Source organism: Leucoraja erinacea, chromosome 36 (assembly GCF_028641065.1).
Source record: "Leucoraja erinacea ecotype New England chromosome 36, Leri_hhj_1, whole genome shotgun sequence".
NCBI lineage: Eukaryota > Metazoa > Chordata > Chondrichthyes > Rajiformes > Rajidae > Leucoraja > Leucoraja erinaceus.
The window spans coordinates 11,711,476-11,734,396 of NC_073412.1; the positions used below are offsets into that span (position 1 = coordinate 11,711,476).

Consider the following 22,921-nt stretch of genomic DNA (forward strand, 5'->3'; position numbering starts at 1 on the left):
TTTTGTCCGATTTCAGTTTAATAATGGAAGAAAATAAAAACAAGTCATTATCAATCTTATCAGCAATACCAGATATGACCATTAGAAGTACACTTACGACAAATTCACTTTAAGTCCATGTTTAGATATTCATGTTTTAGCAGAGACAAGTCCAACACCAGGCAGACTATGACAAAGTACACAGCTTCAATATATGTATAAATACAGAATCAATCCTTAACCAAAAAAAAAGCAAAGTATGTATTCTCTTGTTCAAGTATATGTTGCACAAAATATTCTTGTTTCTTCATGGATAACCAAAGCAATGCTTTTGCGAATAAAATAGTTTTGATGCGTTGCAAAGTCCACTTCTCCCCCAACCATTTGCTCTCTGTCAATTATGATGTTTGACACTGAACACCACCTCTAGGCTTTTGATCTTCTTCATACACTTCCCCTCTATAACTTCCACGTTGGTCGTCTGGCATACATTCTGTTAACTCCACATGTTCCATATCATCAGTGATCATCAGCTCTTGGCGTGGTGGAAGCAACTGTTCCAATTCAATCAAATTCTGTGGTGAAATCCATCCATAGGGCGGGAACTTCACCTGATGATGGAACAGAAAGCCTTAGATATACTGTTTTTAAGAAAGAACTGCAGATGCTGGAAAATCGAAGGTACACAAAAGAGCTGGAGAAACTCAACGGGTGCAGCAGCATCTATGGAGCGAAGAAAATAGGCAACGTTTTGGGCCGAAACGTTGCCTATTTCCTTCGCTCCATAGATGCTGCTGCACCCGCTGAGTTTATCCAGCTCTTTTGTGTGCCTTAGATATACTGTCATACACCGAGTTCAGTACCTATAATATTCTGTGGTGAAACTTACTGAGAATTGTATGATCAGTTGTCCTTTTTCAAATGGATCTCTATAAATTGGTATTCCTTCATTATGAACACATTTAAGGCTGCCATCTTTTACAACTTCACCTGGAAAAAGTAAAAGTCTTACTGTTACTTAGAACTTAAAATGTACATTTAATCCAAGCAGAAATGTTCTGAGAGTGTAGAATTTAAAAAAAAAATCAATGGAAGAAGCGTTTTATAATATTGATGGATAAGGGATGAGGATCAGAAGTTAAAGTTATGCTTTCACCTCTTCCCAATAAAAAGGTGCGATCTCAAAAGGCAACTACAAAAAGCTTACAAAATATATCAATAATGATATGCAAGCAATGGCACAAGACACAGTGCTGGAGTAGGACAGCCAGTCAGGCAGCATCTTGAGAGAACGCTAATCCGCTGAGCTACTCCAACACTTTTTCTTTGTAGACTAGCATCTGCAGTTCCTGGTTTCTACAAGGAATGACAAGTTCCGCTGGTCTATTAGACAGTATGACATGGAAATCACAAATTAAAGCAGAAGCTCCACCACTGCATATTCTAAAAAATACATTTTAATATAACCTATTGATATGTTTTGAATTTGTTTTATAAAATACAAGTTTTTAACCTGGTTTTGAACTAATCACAAGCATCCTTTTGTCCAGTGTTTCTATTGTTTTTCTGAAGCCACACAAAGCTTCCACTAGCAATATTTCCATCTTCATGATCAAGTCATTTGCATGTCTTCGGAAAACGTCGTGGTCCTTTTGATCCAGCACAATAATGACGTCACCAGGCTCCAATCCTGGCTCCTGATCCCCCTCTCCACGGAATGTTAACTTCTGCCCATCTTGCATACCTGCAAATCATTTCAGATGCATTAATTATTGAAGCCAACAAGTGCTAAATAGAACAGACAGGAAGGATCAAAACATCATAACATCATTCACAGCTTAAATTACCTTTGTCCACGTGAACTTCTAATATTTTTCTCTCTTTCACAATTTTGCGTCCATTACAGTTCTTGCACCGGTCTTTAGGATTAATCTGTTCACCTTGTCCATGGCAGTCTGAGCACATTGTCTGGATCTGCTGCACCATACCCAGCCCAATTTGTTGGACATGGATTTCAATCCCTCTTCCTTTGCAATTTGGACATTTCTCCACACTTCCTTTCTTGCCTCCATAACCTATTATTTAAAAAAATATAAGACATCAATTAGCATTATTCTTTTCTTTGCCATATTTTGACAAATTGTGCTTTTCTGTTTGTTCCAGGTTTGCCATCGAACCAATGACACAATAAATGGCAAAGATGACCCTCGTCATTGAACACAGGCTCACTGCCAGCACATCCCGTGACTATGTTCATATCCACCCCTCAAACAAGATCAAAAACCGCCCAGTTTCTAGGTCTTTCACTGAATAAAATAATTTAAATCCCACCCAGATATGCTGGTGCTGACAGACAATAGATGAGAATGGGGTGAGATTCAAAAGTTGAGCTACTAACAACCCAAAATTGAGGAGCAGGGAGAGAAAAGCATCAGGTGGAATTTAAGAGCAACTAGCAAAAGAATACCTGAAAAAGGGGAGGACAGATAATCAAATAATAATTTGACAGATAATATCTAGTTCAAAGCAATATCTTTGAACTAGATATCATTACATGATCTAATTATCTTCTAAAACAAAAATTCTAACTCCTCGGTATCCAAAGAATAGTTGAATGAGCTTATTATTAATACTCTATTGTGAAGTACAGGTGCACAACCTTTTATCCGAAATTCCAAATAACGAAAAGCTCCGAATAGCAGACATTTTTTCGGTCCTTGAAGAAAGGTCCTTGAAGACGTTCACCGAGGGCGGCCCGCAGAGGTGACAGCGGAACCTCCGGTCGGTCCTCGAAGAAAGGGGAACTAAATCCCCATTCATAAAAGAGAAGGCGAGGGTATATTGCGCAGGAGGGTTAATAATTAACAATCTGCTGCTGCCTGCCCGCTGAGTTAAAAAGTTCCCACGGTAGACTCACGATACACAGTGTATCATGAGTCTTGCGTGGGAACTTTTTAACTCAGCAGGCAGGCAGCAGCAGATTGTCGCTCCCTTCAGTTTCACCCCACCTACACCCCTCTGCTTCCCGGCCATGTGTGTGACCCCTTCCCTCCCCTCTCCAGCTCCCCACCCATTGCACCGGCGCGGGGGCTTTGCACTGTCTTCACGTCGGCGATGCCAGCAGGTCAGTGCCAGTCACCGGAGACGTCAGGACCAACGGGACACCAACCCCAGGCCCACTGCAAGCACTGAAATCCCAGAGACCCACAGCCAGCAGCAGCCCAGCCCCATTCCAACTCCAGAGGAAAACTGCAAACTGGCCGGAGACGTCAGGACCACCAGAAGCCGCTCCCCGATGGGCCACTACGGCGGCAAGTGGCAGTTCGCCCACAGCCCGAGCTACGCCCCCTCATCGGGACTCCGACCCCCAGGCCCACTGCAAGCACGGAGATCCCAGATCTGCAACTCCAGCCCAACACCGCTCCAACTCCAGAGGGGTAAGCTGATGGTGTGTAAGGTACGTCTTGTTCTTGGGATGGCGCAGCTCGGGCTGTGGGCGAACTGCCACTTGTCGCCGTAGAGGCCCATCGGGGAGTGGATTCCTCTGGAGTTGGAGGAGGGGGGGGGGGGGTATTGTGCTGTTTGATCGCCCCCTGCTATCCCAGGGACAGGGAGACACAGCGGCTTTTGAGAATGGTGGGCAATCACTTCCAAAGTTCTGCCCACACAGTCAGTACACCTCTCCTACACTTGTCTCCCGCACTAAGATCATCTCGCAGAGAATGATCCCAGCCTAACCCTCCCTATTCTCTCCTATTCTGCAAGAAAAAACTACATTGAAGACTCAAACTCGCGATCGAGTAACTGCCGGGATCGAGGCGCAAACTCGCGATCTTGCGGATATGAGCCGAGCAATCTACCACTGAGCCAGCCGTTAAAATCTACACTAAAAATCTTCCATTCCGAAAGCCAAAAAATTCCGAATTATGAAAAGTGTCTGGTCCCAAGGCTTTCGGATAAAAGGTTGTGCACCTGTATTGTGAGCTCTATTGTATTTACCAGAATATTCCTAGTAGTGACAAGCTGGTTTACAAAATATTAATGCAATTTGTTTGCTATAAAATCAAGTAATTGATTATTAATTATGCTGCATCAGAGGAAATCTTCCTTCAGTGCCAATACCAGTTAAGCCAGATGCATTCCAATTGTGAATTGACTATTTCTATGGGATTGTGTCTGTTATGAAACCAATGCTCAAACACAACAAACTCCGAGGTTCATGGGGGCAATTTCCCTCCACAGATGTTGCCTGACATGCTCAGTTCCTCTAAAGGTTTGTTTTTTTGCTCAAGATTTCACCAACTGCAGATTCTGGTGGCCCAGTTTTTCCATTCGGAGTTCAAACATGTTAGTATTCTGGCTTCAGCTCAGCAGGAGTTATAGTAAACTTTGTATACGCACCGTCACATTTGTCACAAATTACATTTTTCTTCAATGCCAACTTCCTTGCAGCTCCATTGTAAAGGTCCTCAAGTGAAACAGCTAACTGGTGCACAACGTCCTTGCCTAGTCACAAACAAGTAGCGCAGTCAAGCAAGATGTACACATACCATTGCCAAATTTAGCATTCTGATGCAACATTAAACATATTTCAATATCAATTTGTATTTTAAAATGTTAACCCCACCAAGAGAAGAGTCGGTTTATTTATAGACATAATTCCAAGGATGACAGAATTACTATTTAAAATCAGCCTATCAATCTCGTTTTGTTTGTTGAAAGGTGGGGGTTTCAGGGAGAGGAGAGTGGTGCTGAATGTTGGTATAGTACTGTGGGAGCAGTAAAGAATGAGAGGGAACGTTAACAGGAGCATTACGGTAGCACATTGTTACAATGTTTACTCCCCCCCCCCCACCCCAAGAAAATTATCCACTTTTGTTCTACTTTGGATGAACTGCAAATTGTCACAACTCAAATAAATAGGTTTTAGTCCACGTTCATTGTCTATTCATTAAAACTGATAACATATGATCACATTTCAACTTGTATTGCCAAATTAAACATTAAAACAACATGGAACAAAAATAACACTGTTTGGTTGTGACTTTTAGTTTGTAAAAAATAATTTTAAACCATAATTTATGCAATAGTTTATTTGCTTTATCAGCACCAATTGTGCAGCCCAGAAACAGGCCCTCCAGCCCACCATGTCCAAGTCAATGTTACTGCCCACCTACACTAATCGGATTCACCAGTATTAACATCATACCTTCTATGCCTTCCCTATTCCAGTGCTTTTAAATGCCCTGTACCAGTGTTGACTGTATCTGATCACTCCAGCAGCACATTCCAGATATTGACAGAGTATCTTTCCCAGCAGACTCCTTTATAAAAACATCCCCTTATTTTTAACTTATGCCCATTTGTTTTTGATAATCCAAGCATAAGAAGATTTTAATATTTACCTATGGCTATGGCTCATAGATTTTATACACTGCTATCAGGTCACTCCCCACCTTCCTGGGAAAACTAGCCCATCCTATCCAATAACTCCCATTATCAAAGTCCTCCAACCCAGGCCAGATCCTGGTGAGTCTCCTTTGCATTCTCTCCAGTGCAACTGCATCCATCTTGTAGTGTCATAACCAAAACTGCACACAATATATCAAGTACGGCCTTACCAGTGTATTGTTGCAACATAACAGCTACTTTATGCTCTAACCTACAACGACAATTAGGTCATGCTATCTACCAGTGTTGCTACTTTCAGGGAACTGTGGCAACTTGAACCCAGAAGGTTCTTCTGTTCATCAATGTTCATTCATGCACAACTATTTACTGTACATGTCATACCCGTTTTTGACTTTCCAAAATCCTTCACCTAGATGTGTGAGGATTAAATTCCATCTGCCCAACATTCCATCTGATGCATATCCTGCTACAGCCTTAGTCACAATACCGCCAATTAACAGCCATGCGCAATCTTGTGGAAAATGATTTTCAACCATAATGTATAGTTTCTTTCCTACTACAGAGTCAACTGTGCACCAGAGGACAGACGCTCCAGTCTACCTACATTCACACCCAAGTCTTTAATATGCATCGCAAGCAGCAGAGCCAGCATCCATTCCTGCGATGCACCACAGACCTCCAATCCGAACAGAATCCATCCTTCACTATCCAGTGGTTGAAGACCAACCAACTATGTGGGAGCGTGTCCAATGCCATACAACGTCTACAGGCCTGCCTTCATCAATCTTCTTAAATACCTCAAAAAAGAGGTTTTCCCCTGTACAGAGTCGTGCTGACTATTCCTGCTCAAACTGTGGTTCCAAATGTACAAAAATCCTAGAGCTTCACATTTTCTTCAATCATTTCTCTATAACTGCCATCAGTCTTTAGTTACCTGTCTTATCCCTGCTGCCTTCCTTAACTAAAGGAACAACATTAGTTATCCTCCAATATTCTGGTACCTCACCCATGGGCTAATAAAGATGCAGATACCTGTGTCTGGGTGCCAGCTTTTCATAATGTGGGATAGATCTCATTCAGCCGAGTGGATTTATCCATACTTGTGCCTTCCAAAACATCCACCTTCTTAATAACATTATTTCCCTTGCCCCTTACTAGGTCTCAATATACTTCTGCAAGTTGGGTTTCCTCTTAATCTTATCTGCCAAGTATATTCTGACTCCTTTTTGCACTCCTAATGTCTTTCTTAAATTCTCTCCCAAACTCTCTCTACTACTGAAGGGACTCAATTGTAATTGCCTATACCTGCCATTTGCCTCCTTTTTTTTTTCCTTGAGCAAATCTTTAATATAGTTCATCGCCTACGTTTCCCCCAAACTTGTCATTTTTACTTTTCACCCTTGCCAGAACATGTTGCTACTGAACTCTAACTAACTTTCTTATAACAGATTCCCACATGCCAGTCAGTTTTACCTGCAAGCATCCGCTCCAAATTTATTTTCGCCAGATTCTCTGTAAAGCCATAATTTTCCCTACACAAGACCTTAACCCGAGGGCCAACCTCATCCCATTCCAACGCCCAACACGGACTTCCATCTGTATATATGTATATATGAATGTCCATAACTACCATCAAAGTTAAAATAATTACTGTTCCCAAAGTAATCGCCCCATCCCCACCTCTATCAGCTGTGCCATTGTGCCGTCATCTATGGAAAATGTCAAAGTGAAAAACTCAATCCAACAGGTAATGAAAAGGTACTTACCTTCCAAAGTTAGTTCCTACAGCTCTCAAAATATACTCCTCAGGGTCGTTTTAAATTGGCAGTTAATTCTGAGGCAGCTTCACTGGAATGAACAATTGACCTAACTACTGCATCTACTGGCTTCCCACTCACACTGAATGTGGGTAGGTCGGGCTCTGGTTTCAGATCTAACATCCCAAAGGTTGTCAAGCTGAAACTTTATCTGTTTCTCTCTCCAGAGATGATTCTGATCATCTCCAGCAGTTTGTTTTTACTGCAGGATTTCCAGTACCTGCTTTTGATTTCTGCTTCTTCTATCTGCATTTATATGGCAGAACCACTCCATTTACTTTTTATTCACTAAAATAATACTCAAACAGAATCTGCACGTACAATGAACACTTTGCCACTATCTAATGTTTAAGGTCATTAGTGAAGTGGCAGACATTTGCTTGCCACGTATCTTTTATTTAACTAATGTTGCTTTTTCCTTCATGCTTGTGAATTTTTTTTCCCATCCTCCCCCCCCCCCCCACCAAACCTCCAGCGAGGTAGGGAAATGACAATGTACCTCTTTTCTCCCTTTGCATTCTGCCACCACCACCAAAGAACATGTCGAAGATGTCCATGGGCGAGGAGAAGCCACCACCCCCTACTCCTCCTTCTTTAATGGCTTGCTCACCACCTTGGTCATAGATGTCTCGCTTCTTAGGATCTGATAAAACCTCATAGGCTTGTGATATAAGTTTGAACTATTAAAGAGAAGCAAAAGAAAATAAAAAGTAAATTATCATGTCCAAGTATTCCTAATGTCACTAATCTATTGAGATCCTGCAGAGAAACCTTCTTTCATCCATCATTTGGAAAAAAAAAACATATATGGAAGACCACTTAATTTATTGAATAATTAACACAGAAAATTAGACATTAACCAAAAGTGGCCTGGCCCATAGTGGCCTGATCAGAAACCTCAGAAACACAAAGATCCTCATCTATATATTTTACAACCTCTTTGAAAAAATTCAATCAAATTGATCAGATGTTTACTCTCCCTGAGCAGCCAAGCAGATTTGTATTAATCTCTGTTCTTCCTGGTGTAGATGACGCTCATGTAGGTCCACCCTGCCTCTATTTGAATAAAAAAGGTGCCATATTTGCTGTCCTCCAGTTATCCGGCACCTCAGCTGTGGCCGTGATGGTTTGGAAATCTGCCTGGACCCTATCAATCGCCCCCTTTGCTTCACACAGCAGCCTAGCATCGATCCCATCAGTCCCCGGGGAATGATTCACCAGGACCATTAAGGTATCCAGTGCCTCCTGATTTTTAAAGAATACATGTTCTAGAATGTCTCTACTCCCCAAATTCTTCAACTACATTAAGCCTCACCTATGTCCTCTGGCTGCATACACACATGGCTTAGAATCTATTTATTTGCCGATTGTTCTGCCCACGTGCCTCCACTTGAGCCCTCCCACATTACAACGTGTTTATCAACCCATTAAAAAGTGGCTTAATAATGACCCACAAAATAAAATGGTGCATTTATAAATTGTCGTACCCAGTGACAGAGATTGACTGAGGACAAACAATCACGAAAAGATTCAAGGACTCGCTTGAAACATTCTTAAAGACTTTCAGCGTTGAAGCCATATTACTGGCAACAAGCACTGGATTATCCTGTTCAGCATACCCACATAAAAAGTGGTGCATGCTAATACAAGGAAATTAGAATGAGGATGCAAAGAGGAAAAGTATCTCAAAAATTAAGAACCACTTCTGCAGTTATCAGAGACCTAGTGAGACCACACCTGGAGTATTGTGTGCAGTTTTGGTCCCCTAATTTGAGGAAGGACATTCTTGCTATTGAGGGAGTGCAGCGTAAGTTTACAAGGTTAATTCCCAGGATGGCGGGACTGTCATATGCTGAGCAAATGGAGCAGCTGGGCTTGTACATTCTGGAGTTTAGAAGGATGAGAGAGGATCTCATTGAAACATAAAAGATTGTTAAGGGCTTGGACACGCTAGAGGCAGGAAAGATGTTCCCGATGTTGGGGGAGTCCAGAACCGGATGCCACAGTTTAAGAATAAGTGGTAAGCCATTTAGAACGGAGACGAGGAAACACTTTTTCTCACAGAGTTGTGAGTCTGCAGAATTCTCTGCCTCAGGTGGAGGCAGGTTCTCTGGATGCTTTCAAGAGAGAGCTTGATAGGGCTCATAAAAATAGCGGAGTCAGGGGATATCGGGAGAAGACAGGAACGGGATATTGATTGTGGATGATCAGCCATGATCACATTGAATGGCGGTGCTGGCTCGAAGGGCCAAATGGCCTACTCCTGCACCTATTGTCTATTGACACTGATGTTACACCACCAGCAACTGGATTTCAAGAGTTAATATCAAGCCCAGCTTGGTCTAATCTCAACATGACAGACGAAATGCCATGGTTTTACTCAAGAATGGGTGATGAATAACACACCACACAGCAAATATCAAACTGCTATTGGAACTCAGAAAGTCGGGCAGCATCTGTGGAGGGAAATGGATAGATGTTTTGGTTGGGGATAGTTCTTCTTCAGACCTTAAACATTGTCTGTCCACTTCCTTGACTGATACTGCCTGCCCTGCTGAGTTCCAACAGTACTTTTTTTTTGGGTTTGCTCAAGACCACAACATCTGCAATCTCTTGTGTCTCCAACATTACCCATTGTAGCCATGCGTAGTCATGACTACCCCCTTTTTACTAAGTTAAGTATTTTAATCTTGTGAGTGATAAAATATGAATGAAGTGATAAAATGCAAAAATAAATGCTGGAAGAATTTAGGGGTCAGGCATCATCAGTGGAGGGAATAGGTAAACCTTTTGAGTCGGGTTCCTTCAAACATCTGAAGGCTGAAGTGGAATCCCAAACTGAAGCGTTTCTGTCCATTCACTCCACAGATGCTGCCTGATGCACTATATTTTTCCCTTTGCTCTGAATACTGTACTTCAGTTTGGCTTGATGGTATTTATATATAGTATTATCTGACGATGGGATAACATGCAAATCAAAGCTCTTCACTGAACCTCACTACACGTGACAATAAACCTAAAGTTAAATCTCTGATGAAGGTTCTCGACCCGAAACATCACCCATTCCTTCGCTCCAGAGATGCTGCCTGTCCCGCTGAGTTACTCCAGCATTTTGTGTCTATCTTCGGTTTAAACTAGCATCTGCAATTCCTTCCTACACATAAAGTTAAACCTCCCCTAGTTCCTCCAGCACTTTGTGTTGCTCCAATTTCCAGTATCTACAGCTCCTAGTGCCCTCAGTGGAGTCCCAGCCTAGTCCCTGTAACCAGAGTTGTTATTCAATTAAACCTTGATGCAATGGGTGAAAAAGCAGTGAGATGATCAAACTCGGAGTTCGCTGCTGGCCAACGAAAAGGTTGTAGAAAGCCGCCGACTGCCCGCCTCTCACCCGCTCGCCCTCGCCCGGGTTCTTGTCCGGGTGGAACCGCAGCGCCAGCTTGCGGTACGCCTTCTTGATCTCGTCCGGGGATGCGCTGGCCTTCACCCCCAGCGTGTCGTAGTAGCCCATCTCCTTCACCATGGTAGCTGGGGAGGGGGCAAGAGGCCAGTGAGTGCCAGACTGGGGGAGACTGACGGAGGGAGGGAAAGGGGACGGAGAGAGAGCGAGAGGGGGGGAGAGGAGAGAGTGAGGGGGGGGGGGGAGTGCAGGACGGGGGGGGAGAGCGAGGGGGGAGGAGTGGGGGAGAATGAGGGGGAGAGAGTGAGGAGGGGGGGGAGAGTGAGGGGGGGGGGAGAGTGAGGGGAGAGAGTGAGGGGGGGAGAGTGAGTTAGGGGGGAGAGCGAGTTAATGAGGGGGGAGAGAGTGAGAGTTAGTGAGGGGGGGAGAGAGAGAGTGGAGTTAGTGAGGGGGGGGGAGAGAGAGAGAGAGGGAGAGAGAGTGAGAGAGAGAGGGAGAGTGAGAGGGAGAGAGTTGAGAGAGAGAGTGAGGGGGGGAGAGAGTGAGGGGGGAGATAGTGAGAGTGAGGGGGGGGGGGGGGGAGTGAGGGCGGGAGAGTGAGGTGGGGAGAGTGAGGGGCAGACACAAAAGCAGATGTATACAGCAATTCGTTCTTCCCCCGCACAATTAAAGCATGGAATAATCTCCACCCAACTATAGTTACCCAACCAGATGCAACTAAATTTAAAGTAGCTCTTTCTTCCCAATAACCGTTTCTGGCTTAAGCCCTCCCTTCACCACCTCCAGTTTAAATTCCATTTGGAATATTTTGGGGGACCAAGAAGCCCAGAGAGAGTGAGGGGGGGAAGTGGGGGGGGAGAGAGGGTGAGGAGGGGGAGAGAGAGTGAGAGTGATGGGGTGAGAGAGAGTGAGTGGGGGGAGAGAGTGAGAGTGAGAGAGAGGAGGGGGAGAGTGAGAGTGGGGGAGAGTGAGGGAGAGGTGAGAGGGAGAGTGAGAGGGAGGAGTGAGAGTGAGGGGAGTGAGAGTGAGAGTGAGAGTGAGAGGGGGGAGAGAGTGAGAGTGAGGAGGGAGAGAGTGAGGGAGGGGAGAGAGAGAGAGAGTGAGAGTGAGGGGGGAGAGAGTGAGAGTAAGGGGGAGGAGAGTGAGAGTGAGAGAATAAGGGGGGAGAGTGGGGAGTGAGAGAGTGAGGTGGAGAGAGTGAGGGGGAGACACAAAAGCAGATATATACAGCAATTCGTTCTTCCCCCGCACAATTAAAGCATGGAATAATCTCCACCCAACTATAGTTACCCAACCAGATGCAACTAAATTTAAAGTAGCTCTTTCTTCCCAATAAACCTTTCTGGCTTAAGCCCTCCCTTCACCACCTCCAGTGTAAATTCCATTTGAAATATTTTGGGGGACCAAGAAAACCCAGAGAGAGTGAGAGTGAGGGGGGAGAGAGTGAGAGTGATGGAGAGAGAGTGAGAGTGAGAGTGAGAGGGAGGAGAGAGTGAGAGTGAGAGTGAGGGAGAGAGTGAGAGTGAGAGTGAGGGTGAGAGTGAGAGGGAGGGGGTGAGGGGGGAGAGAGAGGGGGGAGAAGGGGAGGGAGAGTGAGGGGGAGAGAGTGAGAGTGAGGGGGAGAGAGTGAGAGTGAGGGGGGGAGAGTGAGAGAGTGAGAGTGAGGGGGAGCGAGTGAGAGTGAGGGGGGGGAGAGAGTGAGAGTGAGAGTGAGGAGAGAGAGAGTGAGAGTGAGGGGGGGGGAGTGAGAGTGAGAGTGAGGGGGGGAGAGAGAGTGAGAGTGAGAGTGAGGGGGAGAGAGAGGAGAGTGAGAGGGGGAGAGAGTGAGAGTGAGGGGGAGAGTGAGAGTGAGAGTGAGGGGAGAGAGAGAGAGTGAGAGTGAGGGGGAGGAGTGAGAGTGAGAGTGAGGGGGAGAGAGTGAGAGTGAGAGTGAGAGTGAGAGTGAGGGGAGGAGAGGGTGAGAGTGAGTGCGGGACGGATCGGGGAGAAGAGGTCGGTCGGGGTGCGGGATCCGGGATCCAGCGAGGGGGGGAGAGGAAGGACGGAGGCCGGGGTCCCAGAGCCAGGGTTACCGACCACCTCCCCCCTCCCACACTCTCCCAGTCCGGGTTCAGGTTCAGGCCGTCCCCCGCCGGTGAAGGGAACATCCTCGGATAAGTATCTCGCTTCTCCGGCGATGGCGTCCTCCCTTGCCAGCCCTTCCCCTCCCTCCGTCCCCCGGCGCCGGGTCCCCACTCACCACCGTCACCGCCGCCGCCGCTCCCGTTATGATTTGAAGGCCGCCTCACGCCGCCCGCCCGCCGCTCGCCTTTATTCGGCGGCTTCCAGAAAGTTCGGAACTCGCCCCGCCCCCCCGGGCCTGTTGCTGTCCGGTCGCCATGGAGACTTCCAGAAAGTTCGCGTGGTTTCTCGGATGTTCCGCGGGAGGCAACGAGTGGCCCGGCCTCGGCTGCTGCTCCCTTGCCTTCCCTCCCCTGCCCGGCCCGGCCCGGGGGCGACCAGCTCCGGCCCGGGGGCCGTTCCCTCTGCTCCACCCATTACAACCCCATGGATCGCCGCTCCTATGGGGCTCCCCCTCCCTCTAGGACCTCTTCCTTCAATAACTATGCTTATCCCCCTCCCTCACCAGCATCTCCTCTGTGGCCAGTAGTTCTGCTCTGGCTTTCCCTCCCCAAGAGGGAACAAGGATCTAGTTCCTCACCTCAAAAGGTGGTCTTCACCTTTCACACCACCAGTCAAGCCTCGCATCCAACACATCATCTCCTGACATTTCCAACACAATCCCATCGCCAATCAACTCTTCCCATCCCCACCACTTTCTGCCTGCAGCAGAGACTTGCTCCCTTCACATCTCCTTGGTTCACCCATCCTACCCCAAGCAAGGTTACACAAAAAAGCTGGAGAAACTCAGCGGGTGCAGCAGCATCTATGGAGCGAAGGAAATAGGCAACGTTTCAGGCCGAAACGTTGCCTATTTCCTTCGCTCCATAGATGCTGCTGCACCCGCTGAGTTTCTCCAGCTTTTTTGTGTAACCTTCGATTCTCCAGCATCTGCAGTTCCCTCTTAAACACTGTGTCTACCCCAAGCAATATCTCCTGCAGTTGCATGGGAAAGTATATGTCCCTGTACTTCCCCCATCTCCTCTATCCAGGAACCCCAGCAGTCCTTCGAGGTGAAACAGAAGTTCACATGCATCTCCTCCAACCTCATCTACTGCATCCAGTGTACCCAATGTGTGGCCTCCTGTACACTGGAGACCAAAGGTTGACCAGGCAATTGTTTTGCAGACAACTTGCACTGAGTCTACTAGGGGCTACTGGATCTCCCAGTAGCCAACTATTTTACCTTCCCTTCCCCTACTGACCTTTGTGTCCTGGGCCTTTTCCATTGCCAAAGTGAGGCCACATACAAACTGGAGAAACAGCATCATATTGCACTTGCTGGTATAAATATTGAATTCTCCAATTTAGGTAACTCAACTTCAACCACCCGTTCCCACTTTTTTTTCTTTTCCACCTGGACTTGTACCCATTTCTCCACTTCCCATTTCACAGCTCTTCTATCCTTATTTCACACCTTTTGTCTTTTCATCTCTGGCCTTTATTGGCCCATCTGCTTATCAAAATAAAAGCCTTATCTTACAGGCTAATAGAAATATATTGAACGTATGTGTAGGAAAGAACTGCAGATGCTGGTTTATATTGAAGATACACAAAATGCCAGAGTGACTCAGCGGGACAGTCAGCATCTCTGGAGAGAAGGAATGAGTGACGTTTCAGTCTGAAGAAGGGTCTGGACCCAAAACGTCATCCATTCCTTCTCTCCAGAGATGCTGCCTGTCCCGCTGAGTTACTCCAGCAATTTGTGTCTATCTTATATTAACTGTATAATGGGTTGAATATTTTCTTTCCTCCTTTCTGTATTCGCTAGAATTTAGAAGATTGAGGGGGGATCTTATAGAAACGTACAAAATTCTTAAGGGGTTGGACAGGCGAGATGCAGGAAGATTGTTCCCAATGTTGGGGAAATCCAGAACAAGGGGTCACAGTTTAAGGATGAAAGGGGGAAGTCTTTTAGGACCGAGATGAGAATTATTTTTTTTCACAGTGAATTTCACAGTGGTGAATCTGTGGAATTCTCTGCCACAGAAAGTAGTTGAGGCTAGTTTATTGGCTATATTTAAGAGGGAGTGACCTTTGAGACTAAAGGGAGCTGCTCTGGTCAAGAAGGCACAGCAACGACTGTTCTTCCTGAGGACATTAAAAAAGACTGGTCTGCCCCAACAGCTGCTGACAACGTCTACCGCTGCACCACAGAGAGCATATTAACGTATGGCATCTCTGTGCGGTATCTCAGCTGCACGGAGGCGGAGAGGAGAGCTCTTCAGCGCGTCGTCCACAGAGCGCAGAGGATTATTGGGACACAGCTACCAGCCTTGGAGGGCATCTACCACACACGGTGCCCCAGGAAGGCCGTCAGCATCCATAAAGACTCCTCACACCCTTGTAACGGACTGTTCAAACTACTTCCCTCCGGCAGACGTTACAAGGCCTTCTACGCCCGAACCTCCAGACTCAGAAACAGCTTTATTCCCAGAGCTATAGCGGCTCTGAACCGGCCCTGCTGAGTGCCCCCCCCCCCCCCATCCCCCCTGGACTGTCTCCCTCGGATGGTCACGTCACACAGCTTATTTATTTATTTTACTTTTCTTTACATCGGTTGGAAGCTGCATACTAAATCTCGTTGCACTGATGTGTAATGACAATAAAATATATTATTATTATTATCATCCAGTATGGAGAGAAGGCAGGTACAGGATACCGAGTTGGATGATCAGCCATGATCATATTGAATGGTGGTGCAGGCTTGAAGGGCCGAATGGCCTATTCCTGCACCTATTTTCTATGTCCCTTCCCCCAACATTTGCTCAGGAGCTAGCCCTTGATCCACTTCATTTGTCCAACAATTTTACAGCTGCTATTTGTGGAAACAAAAGTATGCTCTGCCATGGTTATTTGTGGAACCAGCAACACAGCTTTCAGATGAGAATGTAACGCACAGCTTCCAAATGCATGAAGAGATCTAACAAACATTCACAGTACAAGGAAAGTATCAATATAAATAGGATAGTAATAAACATTAAAAAAAAACTAAAGATCAAGAGGGCATTACAGGAAAAAAGTGATGAAAATTAGCTCACCTACTTACCCAGTTGAATTTCCAATGTTTCTTTTGTATATATGCTTGACAATAAAGTTCAAATACAAATAAATCTGTCTAGTTGATATGCCTTGGTGTATGAACATACACTAAAGATGAATAAAGGGGTTGGTTTCATATTTTTATCCAAGCCAAACATTTATCCATTGGTAAGGTCTGTGGCCTGAGACTTAACTTTCCACCACATGTGCTGCCCAACCCATGCAATTCAACAGCCATAATAGTTTGCTTTCATTTTAGATTTTCATTTACTGTATTAGAGTCAGAGTCATAGAGGATAGTGTGGAAACAGGCCCTCTAGCCCAACTCACCCACCGGCCAACAATGTCCCAGCTACCCTAGTCCCACTTGCCTGCGCTTGGTCCATACCGTGAAGGGTTTAGATGGAGTGCAATTCCTCAAAAGTGCTCAGGAGAATTTTCTTAAACAGTATGTGGAGGCCCCCACACATGCGAGGGCAGCACTGGGAAGGACAAGTTAATGAAGTGTGTGTGAAGGAGCCTTTTGGGACCAGTGACCACAGTTCGATTAGATAGTTATGGATCGGGACGGAGAGGGTCCACGTGTTAATATGCTCAACTGGGGTAAGGCCAACTTTGAGGCTATGAGAGGTCTCGCTCAAGTTGACTGGAGGAGGTTATTTGAGGGGAAAGGAAAACAGCTAAGTGGAATAAACCAGCCCCCCTTCCTCGCTCTCCGGCTTTTTGCCTAATCTGTCCATTAACCTTTCCCACACCCCCCCTCCATACCAACCCTCCTGTGCCTCTGTCCTTGCACAAGATCCCACTCTCCAGCCAATCTAGTTTAAACCCTCCCGTGTAGCATTCTCCTAAATTCTAGCGAGTACAAGCCGAGTCTATCCAGTCTTTCTTCATATGAAAGTCCTGACATCCCAAGAATCAGTCTGGCGAACCTTCTCTGTACTCCCGCTATGGCAAGAATGTCTTTCCTCAGATTTGGAGACCAAAACTGTACGCACCCATTCCTGCTCACTGTCGAAGTGCAAAGTGCAAATTGTTGAGGAACTAATTTAGCCTCACAATTGAAATGTTAAACCATTGCTCGCATCACCACAATTGTATTAGGATACTTCAAACTCAAGAGAAATGTTAACGACAAAGAACACACGTTTTAAATCTAAAAGCTGTATTTGCTTTGAAGCAGAGAATATCAATTTTCCTCTCAAAGATATACGCATTACCACAATTTAGGAGGGCTTTAGAATATAATTTTTATAATACAAATATAATTAAGAGCAGCAATTTGTGCTTTGATGAACACAGCTGAAAATTAGCTCATCTCAAACACCATTTTTAATCAGTGCTTCTACTTTAACAATCAGCAAGCTGATTTTAAAAATAACAAGATTATGCCTTACAGAAACATTTGTTTTATTTGGCGTACAAGTTTTAGTAACTTAAAAAGTATTAACAGGCCACGATTATTTGGCCTGGGGAAAGTAGGCCAGTTTTTTTTCAACATTTATTTAAATAGAAAAGGTACTGCAAAAGATCAAGGAAATTGATTGACACAACAATCCCACATTCATTAGCAGGATGGAAGCAAGTTGAGATTTGTACATTGAAAACAACCATTCACAAAATACAAGAAACCATTTTGAGAACTGCTTTAATTAAGTGGAATGGAAGTAAATAATGAAATGATATGCACAATCTGCAGCAGCTTTCTATATAAAAATGATAATAATCTGGGTCAGGACAAAAATACTCAGTATCAATAATAAATAATCTGAATGCCACTAAAGACAGTACATTATAATTTTTTACCAGAAGGAAATGTAAAATAGCAGGACATTTAAATTGCATTCACAGCTTTTGTTTACATGGATGTGACAGACTGATTCTGTACAGCAGAGTTGACTTTGGTGGATAATGAGAGTTGAATACTACAGCAAATATTGTGCTAACTCAATCCAGGTCCCTCACTCGCTGGCAGATTTCATGTGTGAACTCAGAACATTTAGAATTGCCACCAAGATCTTTGGTTAGCACCTGTCAAAACACAACATAAATAGACCAGTTATGAGAATGCACAAGATTTAAACATTTCCACGTCTGCGCAGTCTTGTGGCAACATCTCAAAGCCAGAAACCCAGGTTCAATCCTGACCTTGTGTGCTGTCTGTGTGGAGTTTGCACATTCTCCATGAGATTTTCCTAGGTGTGGCAGTTTCCTCCCACCTCCCAAAGACATGCAACTGAGGTTAATCGCCCCTTGTAAATTTCCCTTGGTATTTAGGCAAGTGTATGGGAAGAGCTGTTGGGAATATGTGGCATTATTGCAGCTGTAATGAGGGGATGGAGGAGCTAGGTCTGTTCTTCCTGAAGCAGAGGTGAATAAGAAGATGCATGATCGAGGCATACATAAATATAAGAAACATAGATAGAGTGAAGACTAAAGGAAAAATTCCCATCTGATGTAAATAAGACTAGAGAACTGGGATTAGGGTAATAGGGAAGAGAATTAGAGGAGATTCTTGTGTAGGTAGGAACTGCAGATGCCGATTTAAATCAACAATAGACACAAAATTCTGTAACACAGGACAGGCAGCATCTCTGGAGAGAAGGAATGTGTGACGTTTCTCCAAACTTCTTCTGGTCATGAACTTCATATTTCTCAGCATTAAATTTCACCTGCCTTCCATCTCTCCAGACCACCAGCTTGTCTATATCTCCTTGAAGGGTATCATGACCTGCATCAGGTTACTAAGCCTCCAAGGTTTGGGTCTTCCATCAACAATGGAAATGTGTGCCCTGTGCGTTCAAGTCAGTAAGAAAAACAGTAGCCACAGCTCCAACTCACAAGAAGCCTCACTGTACACTTCAGCCCAGAAAACCCCTTTACAACAACCGTCTCTGTTCATTATCTGAACAAAGGGGATGAATATAAAAACATCTGGATTATAATTTCTCCTGCCTCAATCTCCTTCGACACCCACACCTAATTTCATAACTGTCTTCCCTTTCACTGGTAGAAGTTCACACATATATGGGCCTGATTCAAAGGAAAGGTTAGTCTCCAAACTTGAGAATGGAGACAAGATTCCAGATTAAACGTTTCATTGGAACTATAGTGCTTGAGACAATGAAGTAGACAATGCCCAAACCATCACACAAATCAACCCTCCCTTCCTTTGACTCCATTTAAACCTCACACATCCTGGGCAGGACTAGCAGCATAATCAAGGAATAGTCGCACCCTGGCCACTCCCATTCTATCGGGTAAAAGGTATGCAAGTGTAAAAACACACACCTCCAGATTCAGGGACAGTTTATTCCCAGCTATTATCGGGCAACTGAACAATTGTATCATAACTAGAGAGCAGTCCTGAGCTACTACCTACCTCACTGGAGACACTCGGACTATCTTTGATAGGACTAACTGGTTTTATAGAGTCATAGAGTGACACAGCTTGGAAACATGCCCTTTGGCCTAACTTGCCCACACCGGCCAACATCTCCCAGCTACACTAGTCCCACCTGCCCGCGTTTTGTCCAAACCCACCATAACTGTTGCTTAAATGTTGGGATAGTCCCAGCCTCAAATACCTCCTGTGGGACCTTGTTCCATACACCCACCACCCTTTGTGTGAAAATGTGATCCCTCAGATTCCTATTAAATCTTTTCCCCTTCACCGTAAACCTGTGTCCACTGGTCCTCGATTCACGTACTCTGGGCAAGAGATTCTGTGCATGTACCCGATCTATTCCTCTCATGATTTAAAAAACAAAATCTCGCACTAAACGTTATTGACATTATTCCCTTTATCGTGTATCTGTACATTGTGAATGGCTTGATTGTAATTATGTATTGTCTTTCGGTGGCGTCTTGTCTTTCGTATTGTATGGTCTTTTGGTCAAGTGGTGTTGGCTCGAAGGGCCGAATGGCCTCCTCCTGTTTTCTATGTTTCCACTGACTGGTTAGCACGCAACAAAAGCTTTTCTTTGTACTCAGTACATGTGACAATAAACGAACCCATCTGATGTGCTCGGCCAAATAGTGGTTATCCAACTCGAGGGTCTAATTGTAAACCAGAGCCCCTACATATCAACTTTCAATACCATTCAGCTGTTTATTTGTTTAAAATCACAATTTATTTTTGAAACAGATTTGTTGTGCCTACCTTTCCCTCTTTAATTGTTTCAAAGCAGGCAGTTTCTATTTTTTTAGCATAGTCATGTAGGTCGATGTGTCTCAACATCATCACGGCACTCAGCAGGAGGGCTGTGGGATTTGCCAGGTCCATCCCTGCAATATCTGGTGCGGTACCATGAACCTAATCAGGGCAAAGAGAACAGAGCAATTAATGAGGTTGGACTTTGGTACACAAGACTCAAATGTTTCTATATATTCTACAATTTCATTATTACAAGTTAGAAAAACAATCACAATCATTACATCCTAACCGTTTTCAGATGGAGGCCAAGTTCAACTCTACTTTGAGCTCTGAAGTATGAAGGACGACCTACTTTGAGCAATGTTGAGCTGCTCCAGAGAATCTATCATTACAATGTTAGGGGACAGTCATTTGAAACAGAGTTGTGTAGGATGTACTTCTCGCAGAATCTGGGATTCTCTCGCTAGAAGGCAGTGGAGGCTAGATCATTGGAGATATTTAAAGAAGAATTGGATTCAATGTTTGAACGATCAGGGTATATGGGGAAATGGCACAGAAAAGGAGTTGGGGTTTGTGTTAGAACAGCAATCATACAGTGAATAGCAGGGCAGGCGTGAGGGTCCAAGTGGCCTACACCTGCTATTTTCCAAGTATAAAATGGTACTGGAAACATGACACCTCATGTGCTGCCTCAACATAATCTACTATCTTATACTCTCGTACTCAAATATGATTGTGCCTATGTACAGTAAGATTGTTAATGACACATAGGGAAAAGAATGTCCCTGCACCTAGGTACACATGATTTTAAAATACCATTAAACCATTGTTCTGCCAGCTGGGAAGACAGCCTGTTGAACCAGCAGCCTCTGGGACAGGCAGTGATACAACCCAGTTAAACAAGTTTGCTGACAACATCAAAATTGGAGAAGTTGCAGACACCGATGAACAGAGCAAATATCAATCAGCTGCAAAAATGGGCAGACAAATAACAGCAAGTGGAAGGTGTTGTGCTTTGGGCTGTTGAATGCAAGGAGAGACCCTTAGCAGCATTGATGTGCAGATAATCTTGGAGCCCAAGTTCATAGCTCAATGAGGTGACAGCACAACAAGATAGGGTGGTAAAGGCAGTGTATGTGATGCTTGCCTTCGTTGCTAGGTAGATTTGTGCATACTTTCACATTTCCTTTCAAGTCCTCAAATGCTCAGAGATGTATTAAGGGGTTGGGCAGGCTGCAGGAAGATTATTCCCGATGGTGGGGAAGTCCAGAACAAGGGGTCAGTTTAAGGATAAGAGGGAAGTCTTTTAGGACCGAGATGAGAAAATCATTTTTTACACAGTGGTGAATCTGTGGAATTCTCCGCCACAGAAGGTAGTTGAGGCCAGTTCATTGACTATATTTAAGAGGGAGTTAGATGTGGCCCTTGTGGCTAAAGGGATCAGGGGGTATGGAGAAACGGCAGGTGTGGGATACTGAGTTGGATGATCAGCCATGATCATATTGAATGGCGGTGCAGGCTCGAAGGGCCGAATGGCCTACTTCTGCACCTATTTTCTATGTTTCTATATTGACCACAGGCTTAAAATGATATAGTGATCCAGTCCCCACAGCCTTGCAGGTTGGAGAATTCCAAATGTTTACTGCACACAGGGGTATAATGTGACAATCAAAACATCTAAACCTAGAAGCACGGTGGATGCAATTAAAGTCTGGAGCAGCCAGGCGCAGCGAAGAGGGGAAAATATATAAACCTTCTGGAGCCTTGTGTAGAGTTCCAATGCAAGATACAATTCATATAAAAGTGGACTGAATAAACCTATTCAATCTTATTTTAATTAGTGAAAAGATAAGTCGTCTTACAGACTCAAATAGTGCAATCCCGTTTTCTCCAATGTTTCCACTTGGTGTAACTCCCAGTCCTCCAATCAGTCCAGCGCACAGATCACTGAACCAGAAAGAAATAATGACGGAATGACTTGGGTGTAAAATGGAGCACATTCATCACAACCCAAGGCTTGAACGTGTAAAGCAGTCTTAGTTCCTGGCCTTGTCTGGTCAACCCTGACACCCACTCCAAATCATCCCCTTACTCTCTCCTCGATTTCCTGATGACTGTAACAATGCTGTTCACACCTTGGTATTGAGCTGCAAAATCTAATCATTCAATCAGTTTTATTCGTCACTTGCACATAAAGTGCAAGTGAAATGAATTTGCCAGCAGCGGTACAATGAAACAGAACACACAAAAACACAATAAAAATTTAACACAAACATCCATCACAGCATTCATCACAGTGGTGGAAGGCACAACATTTGGCCAGTCCTCCTCCATTTGCCCCCGTGGTCGGGACCTCAACCCTCCACAGCTGCCGCTGCGGGCGTCCAGATGAGTAAAAGTCAATGTAAGTCCTGAATCTAATATCCAGTCGTGCCTTTCCTGCACAAGCCCCCCTCTGACTGAGAACAGATTACTGATGAATAAGCCATTTGACTAGGGCTCTGTCCATCTCCGGGTATGTTTTGATGATGCCATTTTCCACGTCTGAACCAAGTCTGTTCCAGTTCCTGTATTTCCGCTCTCATGCTTTTCCTTTCTCACCCAGAATATAAACAAAACAAGATCTTCATCTTTCTATCCAGCTGGAAATATTAATCACCAGCATCTCCACTGTGATAGCATTGATAGCCATATCTTCCCCTCCCCATCAGCATTCTAATGTAATCACCCAGTCATGCTAGTCCCCCCTTCTTCAATCACCATCACCCCCGCCCCCCCTTACATTTCTTCCAACACAAATTGCATACCTGCCCTCATCTCTTCCCTCCCTATGTTTAAGAAAGAACTCCAGATGCTGGAAAAATCGAAGGTCGACAATAATGTTGGAGAGGCTCAGCAGGTGAGGCAGCTATGGAGCGAAGAAAACGTCACCTATTCCTTTGCTCCATAGATGAGTTT

At 44.7% G+C, this 22,921-nt stretch overlaps 2 protein-coding genes across 5 annotated transcripts in view; both read right to left on the minus strand.

Moving 5' to 3' along the window:
- LOC129713562 (dnaJ homolog subfamily A member 4-like) lies at window positions 1-12,976 on the minus strand. 3 transcript variants are annotated; one of them, XM_055662704.1, is made up of 8 exons: window positions 12,845-12,976; window positions 10,597-10,733; window positions 7,708-7,888; window positions 4,381-4,485; window positions 1,827-2,054; window positions 1,493-1,723; window positions 869-969; window positions 1-590 (listed from the first exon to the last, which is right to left on the minus strand). In XM_055662704.1, the coding sequence occupies exons 2-8, from the start codon at window positions 10,726-10,728 to the stop codon at window positions 378-380; spliced, it is 1,191 nt and encodes a 396-aa protein (XP_055518679.1). In that variant the 5' UTR covers window positions 10,729-10,733; window positions 12,845-12,976; the 3' UTR covers window positions 1-377. The 3 variants fall into 3 exon arrangements, with proteins under 3 accessions (XP_055518679.1, XP_055518680.1, XP_055518681.1); XM_055662705.1 differs by having other exon boundaries at window positions 10,597-10,777; window positions 12,845-12,970; XM_055662706.1 differs by lacking the exon at window positions 869-969 and having other exon boundaries at window positions 342-590; window positions 12,845-12,898.
- Window positions 12,977-17,438: 4,462 nt separating this feature from the next.
- idh3a (isocitrate dehydrogenase (NAD(+)) 3 catalytic subunit alpha) overlaps window positions 17,439-22,921 on the minus strand; it is a 29,043-nt gene continuing 23,560 nt past the window's right edge. For both annotated transcript variants that reach the window (XM_055662712.1, XM_055662713.1), the window contains exons 9-11: window positions 21,826-21,910; window positions 19,970-20,122; window positions 17,439-17,838 (exon numbers count right to left, since the gene is read on the minus strand). In XM_055662712.1, coding sequence (XP_055518687.1) covers window positions 17,755-17,838; window positions 19,970-20,122; window positions 21,826-21,910 — 322 coding nt within the window. In that variant the 3' untranslated portion in view covers window positions 17,439-17,754. The remainder of the gene's footprint in view (window positions 17,839-19,969; window positions 20,123-21,825; window positions 21,911-22,921) is intronic.